General features: G+C 44.8%; 1 protein-coding gene across 9 annotated transcripts in view; it reads left to right on the top strand.

Moving 5' to 3' along the window:
* Window positions 1–2130: 2130 nt before the first annotated feature.
* The window catches only part of LOC147421294 (uncharacterized), a 115014-nt gene continuing 99759 nt past the window's right edge, over window positions 2131–17385 (top strand). For 6 of the 9 annotated variants that reach the window (XR_015186956.1, XR_015186957.1, XM_086504320.1 and 3 more), the window contains exon 1: window positions 2131–2868. Coding sequence is in view for 6 of the 9 variants with exons in the window: in XM_086504320.1 (XP_086360446.1) it covers window positions 2352–2868 (517 nt within the window). In the remaining 3 variants the exon portion in view is untranslated. The remainder of the gene's footprint in view (window positions 2869–17385) is intronic. The other 3 variants (XM_086504324.1, XM_086504323.1, XM_086504325.1) reach the window with 2 other exon arrangements.

The following is a 17385-nucleotide window of genomic DNA, read 5'->3' as shown; positions in this document are numbered from 1 at the left end:
GATGCATAATGAACCACATTAGGATGGTGTGTTTGTTAGCTACAGGGTAAGCCCAAAGGCACTTGAAACGGTATGTCCATTGCTTATAGCTCCAGCTGATCTTCCATAATCTGTTCAGCTTTTGTTTGAGAGAGTTTTCCACTATACCCCTTAGCTTGAACTGTGAAAATATCTGTGATGCAATGAAGGCGGTGTTGCTGGCGGCCTCCACTGCTTTGGCTGGGACTCTGAATCTACCCATGCATTGTTTGGCTCTTTGGAGACACCATAAAGCTGCCATAAAGCATCAGTTTTTGTGATAGGAAAGTCCCTTTGTAGATCCTGAATTGTTTTGAGTTGTCCATTCTCTATCACATCTTTCCAAGCCCTGATACCTATCTTGAAGCATTTATGAGCCTTCCGACTAATTCCGGCTTTAGCTAGACCTGCAAAGGCATCAAACTAGAAAGAGTCAAGGAGAAAGGTGGGATAATTAGAAAAAAAAACCCTTGGGAGGTTTCCAGGTGGTTCTGACAGTGTTCCGCACTTTCCACATTCTGCAGACGAGTTTGGAACCATAAGGGATAATAGCAGTTGGAGAGAGCAGAACATCTCTGAATTGCAAATTGGTCCATGCTTTATAATTGTGCAGTTTAAATTTGTGCACATTCTTTTTCAGAAGGAGTGCCCAAAAATCATATGAGCCTGTTGCTTTGTATATCCATTTAGCACCCAATTTGACTGAAATATGTTCCAGATTGAGAATGCCCAACCCACCCTTATCCTTTGGGAGACAACATACATCCCATGCGACTTTAGCGATCTTTGGCTGGTCCAAGACACCTCCCCATAAGAATGTTCTTGCCAGAGGGTATACTTGATTCATTTGATACTTTGATGGACACCAACATGACACAAAATAAATTAGAGAAGGGAGTAGATAATGGTTAAAAATAAAAGCTATTGATGAAACTGAATTCTGATGGTGTTGCCATTTTCTGATTTTTGTTTGAATTTGTCAATGACCCATTCCCATCTCTGAGCAAAGGTAATCTTAAACCCCATAGGTATTCCCAAAAGTCTAAACACCTAACCATCTCTAATTTCCACACAACCAGCTTCGATTATGACTTGTGGGACCTGGTCCTTGGAGGATTTAAATCTAGTATTGGAATGGTCTAAGCAGGTCCAAAAGTGCTTGACAGAACCTGTTTCATTAGATATCAGAGAGTTTGTGTCATATGCAAACTGTCGTAAAACCAGCTCCTTGGAAGAACCAAGGATCTTGATGCCTTTCATTAGGCCTTTCTCAAGAGCATCCTGCACTAGCCATCCCAATGAGTCAGAGCATATGGCATAAAGGAGAGGGGCTATAGGGCAGCCCTGTCTGATTGATCTTTTTAGAGAAAAAGCCTCTAATAGATCATCGTTAATCGAGGTTCTAGCATAGGCATTTCCAAAAAGTAATTAAATGAACTTGATGAAGAGTCGGCCAAAACCAATATCATGCAGAGATTGAAAGATGAAATCCCATTCTATCCTGTCATAAGCCTTACCAAAGTCGATTTTGAAAAAAACGAAGTCTTGCTCAGTGCTTTGAAGGAGATCAATGGTTTCCCACAAATTAATAATGGTATCTAGGATAAACCTCCCCCTGATGAAGCCTTTCTGTTTAGGAGGATGATCTGGTGCATAATGGGACTTAGTCTTCCAGCTAGAGACAAAGAGAAAATTTTGTACACAGAAGTCAGGCAGGAGATGGGCCTCCAATTCCCTAGGTCCTCCTTTTCTCCCTTGGTGGAGAGAGCTGCTATCCTAATGGCCTCATTCCATACGGACAAGAGATGTTGGACTAGAAAATCTTTATACAGTTTGAGAAATTCATTTGCAAGACCGTCAATACCAGGTGATTTACCAACCTTAAGAGCATCTATAGAATCTTTTAGCTTCGCTTCTAATAGGGGCTGATCCAACCTTTTTTCTTTGTGTATCTTTTTCCCTTCTTGTTTAATCAGATTTCTACTTCTTAAAAAGAAAATAAAAAAATTGTTGCTCTCAATTTGGGCGCCTCTAATATGGCCCCTCTACCCTAGTGGTGGTATTATTATGCTATTGGCACGTTGGCTGAATCCTAGAGAGCGGAGAGTTTGAAACAGGGGGGGACAGTTGGGCAACGAACCTTGGCATTTTCACGCGGCAGCTCCTTCATTTCTTCCTTCGTCACTTCGTAAGTGCCCCCCATCCTCCTCTCTTCTATCTGCTGTGCATGCGCCTCCTTATCTCTGTCGCACTTTGAATTGTGCGTGTGTGAGAGAGACAGAGACTCTCTCTCTCTCTCTCTCTCTCTCTCTCTCTCTCTCTCTCTCTCTCTCATGGGCGCTGCCGATTACCCTCTTGCCCCTTCCTTATCCGAGGAGCTGCCCATCCTATCTAAGCTCCAGGACTATGGCTACGCTGAAGACACAGAGACGCCCATTTTACTTGCGCCTATTCTAGAAAGCATGGACACCAAGGGGCTGTGGTTGCTGGAGCGGCTTGTGAGCGACCTTGCAGATTTCTCTGAGAACACACAGGGCCTCAAAGACACTGTTTCCGAGGTCACAGCACAGTTGGAACAGGAAAAGCAAACAACCCAACACCTAAAAGCTGAGAATCTCCGACTCGGAGATGAAAACATGCGCATGCGTACGCAGATAGAGCAACTAGAAGGAAAAGGGACGGTGCTCAAAGGTAGTAGCAGAGCTGAAGAAGAGGAAGAGCAGCTCCGTCAATGGCGAACCCAAAGCTTGCACCAGCTCCAAGAGCTTGAACGCATGAATCAGGCCCTGCGTGCTGCCCTCAGCCGTCATACATGTGCAGCTCCAACACTTACAACTGCAGCAAGTACAGGTATTGATATTTATTCCATTCTCTTCCTGTCTTGAACATTATGCCTGTGCATGTTATCAAAGTAATGAGTTTGTTATTGCCTTCAACGAGTGCATGTGCACATTGCTATCGACAGATATGGAGGCCCAGCGTAGAGGGAGACAACAACAAGCCTGGATCGTGGTTTTGGCCTTCCTTTGTGGAGTCATTCTGTTTGTTGCTGTGCCTTCTCAGCTGATTTATTATCATACGGAAGTACCAACCCTTTGATTGATTGCAACCTACTTTTTGAGGGACTGCATTATCCTCTCAGAAGGCATTTTTAGAGATCCATCTGTGGAGAGGAGTATTGAGATCCTCTATAAAAGCGATTGGCCTACACAAAGATGTGGCAGTGACACTAGCACTAAACACAATCATGTGACCAGTCGAACTTTAAACCCACAAGTCAGCAAACCAAAAATTCACTGAGACACATCGGTAGGCAAAGAATTACTTGAAAAGATGATCTCGCCTCGAAAGTGGCGCCCCTTGTGATATTATTTTCTTTACTTGTCAAGCACCAAAGGTGTGAGTACAGAAGTGTATCTAGGTGCTCTGTCAACTCCAAGATTCAAACTGCTTGCAGCTCAGGCCCCTAGCTTGTTTGCCCACTATCCTATGGGACAAGAACCGTGTGCCAGATGAGGCCCTTTTGTAGAAAAGTGTGTCATGATGTGCATGCTCTGTGTGTGTGTGCCTCTTAGTGCAATGTGCATGAAGTCTCACGCTCAATGAACCACATAAGCAAATGACTACTGCTAGACAACCATAAACAGAATCATAACTGATGGACACAACACAGTGGTACTTAGAGATCTGTTGAAATCATCCACTCACGATGTATCAGCTGTAAGAATTGATTGGCAACACTCAGGTCCAGACCAAGGATCAACAGGATACAAGGGAGGTTTAGAGGCAGTGCAAGGAGTGTGTTGTGAGACTTGTAATTTGCTCTAGAATCTAGACCAAGAAAGACTGATGAAATTGATGGCTCGTCCAAAATGTGTATAAGAGAAAAATACTAGTAGAGGGATAAGCTGAGTAGACTACTACGGTGGAGGATCATTCGAGTATGTGATGGCTTGGCTCCCAATCAACCTCTCTTGTCAAAGTGCTGTAGTTGTCAATGATTAGGACTGGTCCAAGAGTCACGAGATGGGCACCACGTGGCAATGGAAAGAACAGACTGAACAAACTTTTAGCACTTCCATAACAACTAAACTGAAAGAGAGAGCGCACGTGACACGGAGTGGCGGAATTCCACCCGAGAGAGTATTGGCCCCAAACCTTGATGCCTCTTTCGGTATTTCTTTATATTACTTGAACTCGGTACAATGTAGATACTCACGCTGTGCACCCTCACCCAGAAGTATGTCAGAGAATCAACTCTCTGCACATATTTAAAGGCCCTTGGCCTTGAAAAGCAGTTACATGAAAAACATTAAACTCAAAAGCATCTGGTCTTTAAAAGCACTAGCACCCAAAAGCTGCCAGTTCGTTTTGTAGAAATCCGTATAGCTGCCACGTCATCATGCCAGCGCGAATTTCGGGCATCTGTACAACTGCCATGTCATTAGCTCTCCGCGCGTGTGTGTGTGGGCTTGCCTTGTTTTTAATGCCTTTATGTCACTTGGGCCCCATCGAACGGGGTCCCATAAGTTGGTGGAAACTCTTCTTAAAAAAGTAGGCCACTCGGCAAGACTTTGTAAGTTGGTAAAACTTCTTCTGTTGCTTCGACTTCTTATGCTTCTTCTTCTTAGGGTTTAGGCCCCTCGGCCGGGATTTGCAGGTTGGCTCCGTTTTTCAGTGGCTTGACACGTCAGCAATTTGTGACATCCCCCCTTCTTGAAAGAAAGTAATCGTCCGCAATTATAGCATATTTGCAAAACAACTCAAGTTAGCTCAAAAAAATGTTTGATGGACATTCCAAGGGACAATCAGTTTTCTCATTCCAAATCACAGCTCTTGATTTCTTGGGTTGTTGGCTTCCCAAAAGAATCTCATCCAATAAGGAGTCTCTTCCATATTGGAACTCTTGATATCTTGGGTCGTTGACTTCTCAGAAGTATCTCATCCAAAAAGGAATATTCAGTGGTTGGCACATCACAATGCAACACAAATGCTCACATATGCGTGTTACAAGACACAACGAACAACGCTATTGAGCACTTTGCCGAGACAAACGGTCTGCGATATGAAGCTATTCAACGACTACCTCGTCACTCTCCCCGTCGTAAATAATTTAAAAAGGTCCGGGCCATGAGTTTAGAGGACTGGTACAACCGAACGCTCCCCCGACCGCAGCTGGCGTCGCTTGGAGGTTTAGGCATACAACCAAACGCTCCCCAAACATCCCGTCTGCGTCGTTCGGAGGTTTTCCAACATAAAAAGAAACGCTCCTCAGACATCCTGTCTGCGTCGTTCTGAGGTTCAGACAATACCAAAACAACATTTCTCACTACTCCACCCGGGAGTAAATTATCAATCAATGGAACCAGTATTTAAAACCTGAGTCAAACAATTCAAATCGGCACCAAGATAGGTTTAAAAGAGATACCATCCATTTCAAACAACATTACTTCCTCAAACAGAGTTCAAAAGTATCTTACTACAAAAAAACTCGAAAATTCATTCAGGTTTTTGTTCGGACATCTGAACTTTGAGGACGATTGGCTTGTCCTTCTGCATCAGGGTAATGGCTTCTTTCGAGATGTTGAGAATCCCATCATTCTTGTCGTGCCAAGGCATGCCCAAGAGAACATCGCAATTGCCCAACTTCATAACGTGGAAATCAACTTTTCCACGATAATCTTGGATAGTCATTGGAAGAGCACCAATGAGCGGTACCACTTTCTGAGTTTGCCCCATGGCTAGCTCGGCTTCTACTTCTCCACCCTTTCGCATCATAACCAAAGTGCATCTGCTTCAAGAATTCTGGATGGTTGAAGTTCTTTGTAGCTCGGGGGTGAAAGAAAATAAGGCTATAATACCCTCTCTCCAGTTTAAGAAATCCACTCGGCGACTCTGACAACCTCCAACCCGGTTAGGGGGTCACCAGATGCTGCTACACCAGGTTTCTGCAACAACCGAGATGATGCTGAGCGGATTGTCATATTTGCTATGTCCTTTGTCTCAAAAGATAAGATTAGCCTCTTCATCGACCGCAAAGTCATGCATTGATGAGATGGTATAGCTCGCAAATCCTCCTGTCTGGAATCTTTATGAAAGGTTTTTTGCAAGGGTCACTGAGGACAGGTTTGTCCCAGATCACCTTAAGCTTCATCCACCAGATGTCTTTGTCCCTACCCACCAACCCCCCTCTCTCTACTCGCCCTACAGCCCCCCTTGCCAACCCCCCCCCCCCCCGCCCCTACCTACCTCCTCACCCCACCCCCTCGCCCCTACCCACCCTTTTGGTCTCATAGGTCATTTTAGCCTTTTGAAGACGTTAATATAACATTTCATTTCTCTCTCTCTCTCTCTCTCTCTCTCTCTCTCTCTCTCTCTCTCTCTCTCTCTCCTATCCACCTCCTAGCCTCTCTCCCCTACCCGCCCTTGCTCTATCCACTCCTACCTCCTTGTCCTGGTGAACATCAACCAATTCAATTTTCGAGGCTCCTTATACCTTTGGACATCTGTGACACTTCCTCATTTGAAGCTGTAATCTCAGCTTGCAATTCTGAGATCCTCACCTCTAATCATGGACTTCATCTTCAGAATTAACCAATACCTTGCAGTAAAATGTTCTGAGCCAATTTTTCTCTTCTCCCCCTTCTGTCAACCAGTTGTTTTTTGTTATTACCCTGCTCAAAGCTAAGCTGAGTTTCTTTCTTCTAATGGTATTGTCAATAGCGATGGCCACCTTGTGTGTGGCAGCTGGAAACTTCTTCTGCCTTTGATTGATGACCGTGTATTTCCCCTCTCCTCTCCTTTCGATTCTCCAGGTCTACATAACAATTTTCAGTTTTTAGTGTTTCTCTCATCGAGACGGTGTCTGTCTTGTGGCGCGCAACGTGTAGCTGGGCTACAGTCACTGTCACAGGACAGGCAGTTAGTTTCGCTTGGTCTGGAGTTCACACTCGACGGACTCTTGCTTGGGCAGTGAAACTTCTTCTGCCTTTGATTGATGACCATGTATTTCCCCTCTCCTCTCCTTTCAATTCTCCAGGTCTACATAACAATTTTCAGTTTTTAGTGTTTCTCTCATTGAGACGGTGTCTGTCTTGTGGCGCGCAACCTGTAGCTGGGGGCTACAGTCTCACTGGCACAGGATAGGCAGTTAGTTTCGCTTGGTCTGGAGTTCACACTTGACGGACTCTCGCTTGGGCAGTGACACGTGGCAGTGATACGGGTGGAGGTCTTGTGGACATTGTGGCCAGCTCACCACCACCGTAGTTTGGAGATAGGCTTAGCTGGAGTGGATATCTTGCTAGCTGATGGTGGCTCTTTATGATACATATATGTGTAGTTGGTTCTAGCGTGATATATCATTTGATCATCCATTTTGTATGGTCTAGAGTATGGAGTCTAGCACCGCATATCTGCACCCTCCCTGCACATTGGAGCCTCGACACCCCCATTGTATGTCACAAACCAGTGACGTGGCATAACCCTAGACACATAAATGGGTTGCAAACTGGTTACACACACCCTCCCCTTGGCATGTGCAGTCCCAAATTTTTTTACTAAATGCTGACGTGGCACTGCCGTAAGGACCCCCGCAGATTGCGGTGCAAAACGTGGAAACCTGTACGGATTGATGACGTGGCAGTAGCGGACGAACTGGCAGCTTTTGGCTACGCTTTTCTCCTACGCAAGCAGGGCTGCAAAAACTTCTACGCAAGAGCTTTTGGAACTTGCTTTATTTATCAAGCAATGGCTTGTTAGAAGACTTGCTTTATTTTAGCCTATTTTTGAAAAGTATGGCAGCTTTTGGGGTTCTGCTTTTGGCATCCCTTGTAAACCTTTATAAGTGTGGGCAGGGCTCCCACTCTGCAGAGCATCTGGACACAGAGTCTGAGAGTGAGACCCTCTCAGACCCTCCCACTCCCTTGCACTTTGAGCACAGATTTAATACAAAAAGAGATACCGAAAGGGGCGCAAGTCTTTGGGGCCAATATCTCTAGGCACGGAACTCCGCTGGGCCGTGTCGAATCAATTGTAAACTGTGAACTATTTTGAAGTGAATCTCTGTTGTGTTGCGGTAGAATCTTGACTTGGAGTGTCAGTGGTATCAGAGCGCGGCTGATTTCTAACCTACCAAGAAATCCGACTTTTTTCTCGCGACACTTATGGATTCAAATAGAGATCAGTCGACTTCCTCTGCATCTTGGGATGCGGGAAGAGATCACAACAAAGATTCTCACGAGGAGTATGGCATGCCTCGGCCTACTCAGGCGGAGATTGAAGAGATGGAGCGTCGACAATCGGTTGACGATGCGACAAAGATGATAAGAAATCTTGCGAAGGATCCAAATTTGCAAAATTTTTGACGCAGACATCCTTCGACGAAGTGCACTCTGGCGGAAGGCCACAAAACCACCCCTCAAACCGGCACTCAAGAAACCTCTTACTCCGAGGATGTTTACAGAGCAAGAATTACAAGAGGTGGTTGATACACGGATTACTCAGCTTTTTGATGCAATCAACATAGCCAAAAAGCATGACAAAAAGTAGAAGAAAGAAACTGACTTCCAGGGTTATTTGGGTCGTCAATCTGCTTTTGCCGCGGCAAGAAAGCAGAAAAAGCATGTCAGATTTGAAGGAGTATCCAGTTCTTCTTCTTCTTCTGACAGTTCTTCTAGCTCTTCTGACTCGAGCGAAGAAGACAGAAAAGAAAAAAAGCGAAGCCCGATGATCATAGATTCTATGCAAAGAAGAAGAATTTCTATAAAGCCAACCAGTATGACTTTCTGGAGGATAAAAGCAAGAAAATTCGGGAATTTAAAGAAGGTGGACAGCCAATTAAATTTGACACATTTTCTAGATTTCGATATGCTTCGAGGGCTTTGGTCTTCATACAGCTGTTTGACATAGCTTTCCCTGGAGGGCATTACTCAGAGCACTCCAAGATTCGGAGGGCTACCTCTTACTTCAAGGGAAATGCTCAAACTTGGTGGTCCACTCTTCTATTGAACAAGAAAGCGCCAGTTAAATGGCTGAAATTTAAGAGGCTTTTTATTCCTTCTTGGTTGACTCGGGAGTACGAACGCGACATACGAACTGCTTGGAACCATTTCGGATGACCAAGAAAGATACCTTGGATGCATACTGTGAGATATTTTGGAGCTCTTTTCTACCCGCCTCTTCATTTAAGAAGATCTTGTTTAAAGAACAGATTGAGCGGTTTACCTTGGGACTTCCCGCGGAGATCCGAGATCACTGCTTAGAGCAAAAGTCAGATTCTATCCAAAAACTGATGAGTCATGCGAAATGGGGCTTTGCCATTCACTTAGGCAGTTTGACCTACCCCACATTTGAGATCATGACGCAGAAAACAGAATAGACTTCCAAAAATGAAAGTAGAAAGAAGAAGAGCCTCCAAGATCAGAAAGATAAGGATGCACGACCCCGGCTCACTCCTTGGGAGAGAGCCAACTACATCAAAGAGGGGAAGTGTTTTGGATGCGGGGAACAAGGACATATCTCCGCGAAGTGCCCTAAAAAGGCACAAAAAGATCAAGATGATGAAAGGCCAGAGAGTTCAAAAGCAGCTGAGGATCGTGGACAGAAAGGCAAGATGAAAACAGGACTTGTTCCAGATTGCATGGGTACTGACCCAAGCATGATTGATGAGAGTACAGAACTGTGCCGAGCTTGGGGCAAAGTGAAAGATCAAGAAGCCCTAATTTTCTTTGATAGAAGAGCCAAGGCCAACTTCATTTCACCTGAATTGGCGGCGCGGCTCCAGATCACACCCGATCGCATGGGACCACTAGCAGAGGTAGTTCTAGCGGCACCCGGCAGGGACGTAGCCATTACACCTGTCATTGGCAAACTTCGTTTGCATTGTCAAGGGTATTTGGGGCACGAGGGCTTCTACATAATGCCTTTGGAAGGTTGTGATGTCCTCCTGGGAACTCCCTGGTACCATAAGAACAACGACGTGGTCGACTATCGGGCGAGAAAAGCGACTTTGACTACAGAAAAGGGCCGAACCATTGTACTTGATGTAAAACTTAAGGGTGAGTGTTCCTATTTTATCAGCTTCGGCCGTTTCCAAATTAATGAAATCCAGTCTGTTTGTTTACTCGATCTTTTTGAAAGAGTTGAATGATGAACATAAGACAAATATGTCGGAACTTGATAAAGAACGCCAAGATTTTCTCCACACTCATGCCGATTGCTTTTCAGAGGGCCTGCCAGGCGAGTTACCACCTGCTCGTCTTAAGGATCATACCATTGATCTGATACCTGGAAGCACACCACCGAATCGGCCACCTTACCGTGTGAGCCGAGCTTAGAATGAAGAAATTATGAACCAAGTGAAAGACCTCTTGGAAAAGGGTCTTATCTAGCCGAGTACTTCACCTTACTGCTCTCCGGTGTTGTTGTTGGTTTTGAAGAAAGACGGATCTTGGAGAATGTGCATTGACTATAGAGCTCTCAACAAAATCACCATCAAGAATAGATTTCCCATTCCTAGGATCGATGATATTCTAGACTGACTACAGGGATCCTCTTGTTTCAGCACGATCCATTTGAAGAGCGGATATTATCAGATCCGAATCGCGTCGGGAGATGTCTACAAGACAACTTTTCGGACGACTTTTGGTTTATTTGAGTTTTTGGTGATGCCTTTTGGCCTAACCAATGCTCCAATGACTTTTAACCGAATGATGGACATGATTTTTCGAGAGTAGAGACTATTTGTTGGCACTTTCTTTGACGACATCATTGTTTTCTCCAAGGATGAGGCAGAACATAGGGAACATCTGCTACAGGTCTTTCAGGCATTACGAGATCACAAGTTGGTGATTAATGCAAAGAAAAGTGAATTTTTCCTACCTGAGATACACTTTTTGGGACACATTGTCTCAGCAGTAGGAGTGCAGATGGACTCGGCCAAGATAGAGACTATCCGTGATTGGCCCAATTTGAAGAATGTCCATGAAGTTAAAAGCTTCTTGGGCTTATGTTCGTACTACCGGTGGTTCATTAGAAAGTTTTGAGAGGTTGCTTCCCCTTTGCATATCTTGACACAAAAAGGAGTCCCTTTCTCGTGGGGGTCCACGGAGGTGACTGCCTTTTGGACATTGAAAGAGAAATTGACTACAGGACTAGTTTTGACATTGCCGGATTTGCAGAAGTCATTCGAAGTATATTGTGATGCTTGTGGTCGTAGTCTGGGTGCGGTCTTAATGCAATAAGGCCATGTCATTGCCTACGAGAGCCGATTGTTCTCAAGGCCGGAATTGACAGCACAAATTTATGAGAAAGACCTTTTGGCGGTTATCCATGCTCTTACTCAGTGGCGACAATACCTACTCAGAGCGGATTTTATTGTCTTCATAGACCATCAGAGTTTATGCTACTTCTTGTCACAGAAGCAGCTATCGGAAAAGCAGATGCGGTGGGCGAACATCTTGTCACAGTTTCACTTCTAGATTGTCCATGTGCAGGGACAAAAGAACTTGGTGGGAGATGCTTTGTCTCGGAAGCCTTTCGTTCTGGCTATTTCCTCGATACATCCTAGGAGCTTCGAGGATATGGTCGATCAGTATGCCACAGATACATATTCTGCAGATATTTTCACTCGGATACGGAATGGAGAGGTAGTAGCGGGATATTCCATTCGGGATGGCTACTTGATGAGGAAAACGATGTTGTGCGTTACACAGCCGTTAAGGAAAAAGGTTCTAAGCGAATGCCACTGTCCACCTTTTACGGGTCACCGCGGCATAGCTACCACCTTGAAAGGTGTGGAGAGATACTTCTTTTGTCCGGGAGTCAATAAGGATGTAAACGATTTTGTGTGCATTTGCTTGGTATGCCAGAAGGTCAAGTTTGACGGGCATAAAGCACAGGGATTGTTACAGCCTTTACCCTTACCCACCCGCCCCTGGGAAAGTATTGCAATGGATTTCATTTTTGATCTCCCGAGAACATAGAGTGGTCACGATGGTATCTGGATTGTTATTGATAGGTTTAGCAAGCAAGCTCATTTCATTCCAGTACAGAAAACAGTCAAGCCGCATCACTTAGCGAGATTGTTTGTGGCCCAGATCTTCAGATTACATGGCATGCCTGAGACTGTTGTTTCCGACAGAGACCCCAGATTCACGAGTTTGTTTTGGAAGGCTATTTGGGAGAACATTGGCACGCGGTTGCAGTTCTCATCATCGTTCCACCCGCAGACTGACGGGCAATTAGAGATTGCTAATTCAGTGGTACTAGATTTATTGAAGTCTTACATCTCTGATTAGAAGACTTAATGGGAAAAGTATTTACCTTTGGTGGAATTTGCCTACAATAACACGATACACTCTTCGACGGGAAAGGTGCCATTTGAGATTATTGAAGGTGCTACGAAGGTTCCACCCTTCCTAAGCACGAAAGATAAGATTTTTGAAGCCGACGAGTACACACGGGACTTGGACACGGCTTTTGCCAAGGTCTGGGAGGCTTTGCAGAAATCTCAAGAAAGGCACAAAAAGGAAGCGGATCAACATTGTCGCGATTTGAAATTAAAGGAGAACGATTGGGTGCTCTTACGTTTTGAAAAGGCATGCTTGAGAAAGAAAAAGGGAAAGGAGCGGCTTTTACCAAAGCTTAGCATGAGATACTATGGACCTTTCCAGATTTCTGAAAAGATAAATGATGTCTCCTTTAGACTAAAGCTGCCCGATACTTGGAGGATTCACAATGCTTTTCATGTGAGTCTCTTGAACCCTTTTAAAGGCGATGTGCCCGATGATAGGGAGCCTGATGAGCAACCCGAAGTGGAAGAAAACGAGGAGATACTCGTTCCAAAATAGATTTTGGCACATAAAGAAAGAAAGGTAAAAGGTAAAATGATAAGGCAGTTCTTGGTTAAATTCAAGAACTATCCTGCATTGGATGCAAAGTCGATGTAGCAGGAGGACCTGGCAGATACTCCTCAGATTGTGAACCTTTACCTGGAAGAATTTGGTTTAGCATAGTCTATTCCAAAATTGAACCCCGAACTCAGTTGGGCAGAATTTGTTGCAGTGGGTATGCACAAGAGGGGAGTCGCTCCACTCCTTTGTCAACAAATTGCCCCGATTTTGATACTAAAGTCACTGATGTCTCTTTTGAGTTTCAGGGATACTCAGCTGACAATATTCTGCTCTGACTTTATGAACTGGAATTCCCGATAATATGATACTTATTTGTTCTTGACTTGTTTAAGTGCAGGAACTGACAGACAAAATGACTGCAACATTTTAGTTTGAACGGTCTCAATAGACATGGTTGCAATAAGGATTAGTCAATCGGGCATCTATGAGGTCCCGAGTGGATCTAGATGCGATTGCTAATACGTTGCCGATTGATCATGGTCTGAGGTCTGAATGAATTTTTGAATGTGATTTGTCATGTGATGTCCTGTGATGTCAAGTCATGTCCTGTGATGTCCTGTGATGTGACTGTCGATTGGTACATGGTGCTAGATGTGTGTTCCTAATGCGTCGGTACTAATAGTTAGTGTCTGCTAAGACAGTTTCTGGCCTTTGTCTGTTTTGCAGGCGTAATCGAGGGCGATTACAATGCTTTCAAGAGGGGGATATGTCACAAACCAGTGAAGTGGCATAATCCTAGACACATAAATGGGTTGCAGACCGGTTACACACACCCTCCCCTTGGCATGGGCAGTCCCGGAATTTTTTGCTAAATGCTGACGTGGCACTGCCGTACGGACCGCCGCAAATTGTGGCGCAAAATGTGGAAACCTGTACGGACTGATGACGTGGTAGCAACATACGGACTGACAACTTTTGGCTACGCTTTTCTCCTACGCAAGCAGGGCTACAAAAACTTCTATGCAAAAGCTTTGGAACTTGCTTTATTTACCAAGCAATGGCTTGTGAGAAGACTTGCTTTATTTTAGCCTATTTTTAAAAAGTATGGCAGGGGGCTCTGCTTTTGGCATCCCTTGTAAACCTTTATAAGTGTGGGCAGGGCTCCCACTCTGCAGAGCATCTGTACGCAGAGTCTGAGAGTGAGACCCTCCCACTCCCTTGTACTTTGAGCACATATTTAATACAAAAAGAAATACCGAAAGGGGCGCCAGTCTTTGGGGCCAATATCTCTAGGCACGGAGCTCCGCTGGCGGAACTCCGTCGGGCCGTGTCGAATCAATTGTAAACTGTGAGCTGTTTTGAAGTGAATCTCTGCTGTGTTGCGGTAGAATCTTGACTTGGGAGTGTCCAAGTTTGTTACATTGTACCCTTGAGTCCTTGGCTTGAAGCTGAGTGTGCTGCAAGCCAGAGTCTGTACGGTTCTATGAGTTTGTGGAGTTCCACTGAGTTCTGAGTCTGTTGTTGTGCTTTGAGTTGTTGTTCTGTTTCTGTGAAATGTTTTCTTCCTGTTGGGGTGAGGTTTCATGCGTACTGCACTAATGAGGCTATGAGCACCCAGTGTAGAGAGCACGACCACTTTCCTTGCTATACCCGTAGAAGTGTGAACAACGTTGCTGTAAGCAGACTCCATTAATGGCAAATACTTCTCCCACAGAGACTTATGTTCAAAGATGTAGCACTTCAACAAATCTAACACCATTGAGTTGGTAATCTCTTATTGTGCACTGGTCTGTGGATGAAACAACAAAGAGAATTTGAGAAAAGTACCCACATTCTCCAACATTGCTCTTTACAATACACTTGTAAATATGAGGTCTCTATTTGAAAACAATAAATGCAGGCATCCCATGTAACCGAAACTTTGCAAGACAAACAATCTTACCAAATGATTGGCCTTCATTGTCTTCTTCACTAGCAAGAAGTAAGTTTGCTTGTTGAATCTCTCCACTATACTCCAAATACCATCATGACCCCTTTGAGTCTTGGGAAGATCGAAGATGAAATTCATAGCTATACTCTCCCACGGTGGTCTCGGATGGGTAAAGGCTGTAGGAATCTTGTCACTTTGTGCCTATCCTACTTCACTTTCTGACACACTAGACAATTGGGCACAAACTCGTCCATGTCCTTCTTGGTTGAGGCCACTTGAAGTAACTCTGGACACCCGTAAGTGTCGCCTCGATGCTCAACAAAAGGAGGATTATGACACTTTGTCAACATCTTCTGCCTTAAACCACATGTCAAACAACATGGTCTTTCACATCAAATACTATTTCTTGGGAAAAATATATTGAAGTTGTCTCCCTACTCTGTACTCTATCAAAGAGGTCACTAAATTCTAAGACCGTAGCATACTTCTTCCACAACTCATCAAACATCGTGATGATGCACTCTTGTAACAAGAGAAATCTGTAGCTTGCCAGACAAGGTGTTTGCAACCACATGCTTCTTTCCCTTCAAATATCCTATCTGTTAGTGAAATTGAGACATGATGTTTGTCCATCGTATCTACTTTTTTGACAACTTTGACAAGGAATACTTCAAACTTTGATGATCTGCGTACGTCGTAAAGTCTACACCAAGCAAGTAATGTTTCTACAAGTCAAAACATATATCACTACTAAGAGCTCTTTTCTCATAAATTTGTGCAATCCTCTTAGTCTTTAAGAGCACCGCATCCAACTCTCATAAGCTACTACATGGTCCTCTTGCATTTAGACCGCACCCAAACTGCTTTCACAAGCATCACAATAAGCCTCAAAAGATTTTTGCAAGTATGGTAGAATCAACGTTGGCCAGTAGCAACCTTTGCTTGAGCTGCTCCAATGCCGCAATCTGTGGATGTCCCCAAGTGAATGGTACTCCTTTCTTAGTCAAGGTTGTGCAATGGTGAAGCAGAATGAGCAATCTGTCTGATAAATCTCATGTAGTAGGAGCACAAGCTCAAGAAACTCCTCACATCATGCACATCCTGTTAGGTGCAGCGGAATGATTGTTTGGGCTTTGCTCAATATGAGTGCTCCGAATTGTGCTCAAGGTTCCTTTTGTTCTTATGGAAGGTAGAACCTTCCGTGCTTAATGGAAAGTGCTATGATCACAAACAAAGTGAATGGACACTGTGCGTGCAAGTGTATGAGACTGAGAGATAGAGTGAGAAGAGATATGACACCAGGGACGTTGTAAAACCCTCTTCTGAAGGCCCCACTCTCGTCGGCGAGAGTGGTCTACTTATGATTGCACAATCTGGTACAATGACGATGCAATGGACTGATGCAATCCGGGACTATGCCGGTGACGACGACGACAACTTTAGGGCTGAAATCTGTGGTCTTCTAACTGCTGAAAATCTCCTAATCTTTGGGCTGTTTTGGGTGGCTGAAAATGACTGTTTTGGCTGCATTTTTATGGCTGAAAATGGGGGTTCTTCTGCATCCAACTAGGGCTGATTCTATTGCTGTTCCATAGGGCTGAAAACTCTGTCCTTCTGCAGCGATAAGGGCTGAAAACCAATGTAGCAGGCTACAGTGTCACTTTCACAGGACACAATTACAGTTAGTACAGTTGGTCTGGTCTGTTCACACTGGACGGACACTCTAGGCAGTGACGTGGCAAGGATACGGATGGTGGCCTAGTGGACATGTGGCCAAGTCACACTTAGCTGGCTGACATTTATGAGCCGTTGGTGGCTCTTTATGATTGTATCTATGAGTAGTAGCCGTTGGGTCATTATCATTATCTTTTAGAGATAGTCGGATCATCGTCGAGGTAGTGAGTCTTACACAGAGCACTGCTTCACCATCCCTGCACATCTGAGCCTCAACACCCCCATTTTTACCTGTGAGTCCTGGGCTGGAGCTGAGTGTGCTGCCACGCCAGAGTCTGTACATGGTTCTTTGAGCTAGTCGAGTCCACATGTTCTGGTCCACTGTTGTGTATCTGTTGTTATCCATTGTTTCTGTGTTTCATTCTGTTTGAGGGAGTTTCCATTCGTTTCAGTGAGATTGTCACGCACATTGCACTGAGGGGCACCCACACTGTAGAGAGTACGACACATTATCCGCGTTACAGGTGCTTTCATTTTGGCGATCACTGTGGGACCTCAACTGAAGTCTCACTCTGTTGAGTAGCTAGTTTCTTCGCTTCGCGTGTGTAGCCTGTTGGTCTGGTCCAGTTTCACCCTTGACAACTAATCTAGCTGGTCTAGTCTCTCGCCTTGTTGGTCTGGTCCTCTCTCGCCCTGGTCCACCCAGTCCTCGTCCTGGTCTAGTCCTTCTCGTCCCTGGTCTAGTCCTTCCTCGTCCTGGTCAAGGCTAGGTGGTCTAGTCACTCGTCCTGGTCTAGTAGAGTCTAGACCAATGTTTAGCCAAGTGAAGGTTGTCTTGCCCAAGTGAAGGTCTTCTTGCCCAAAGCTCGGTGGGGTTGGCGGTTGCTGCATGACACATACAAGGAGGTCATT

The sequence above is a fragment of the Adiantum capillus-veneris genome, chromosome 28 (assembly GCF_014529385.1).
Source record: "Adiantum capillus-veneris isolate H3 chromosome 28, ASM1452938v2, whole genome shotgun sequence".
NCBI classification, from domain to species: domain Eukaryota; kingdom Viridiplantae; phylum Streptophyta; class Polypodiopsida; order Polypodiales; family Pteridaceae; genus Adiantum; species Adiantum capillus-veneris.
Note: the sequence above shows the minus strand (reverse complement) of the source record. Positions and strands in the feature narration are given on the sequence as shown.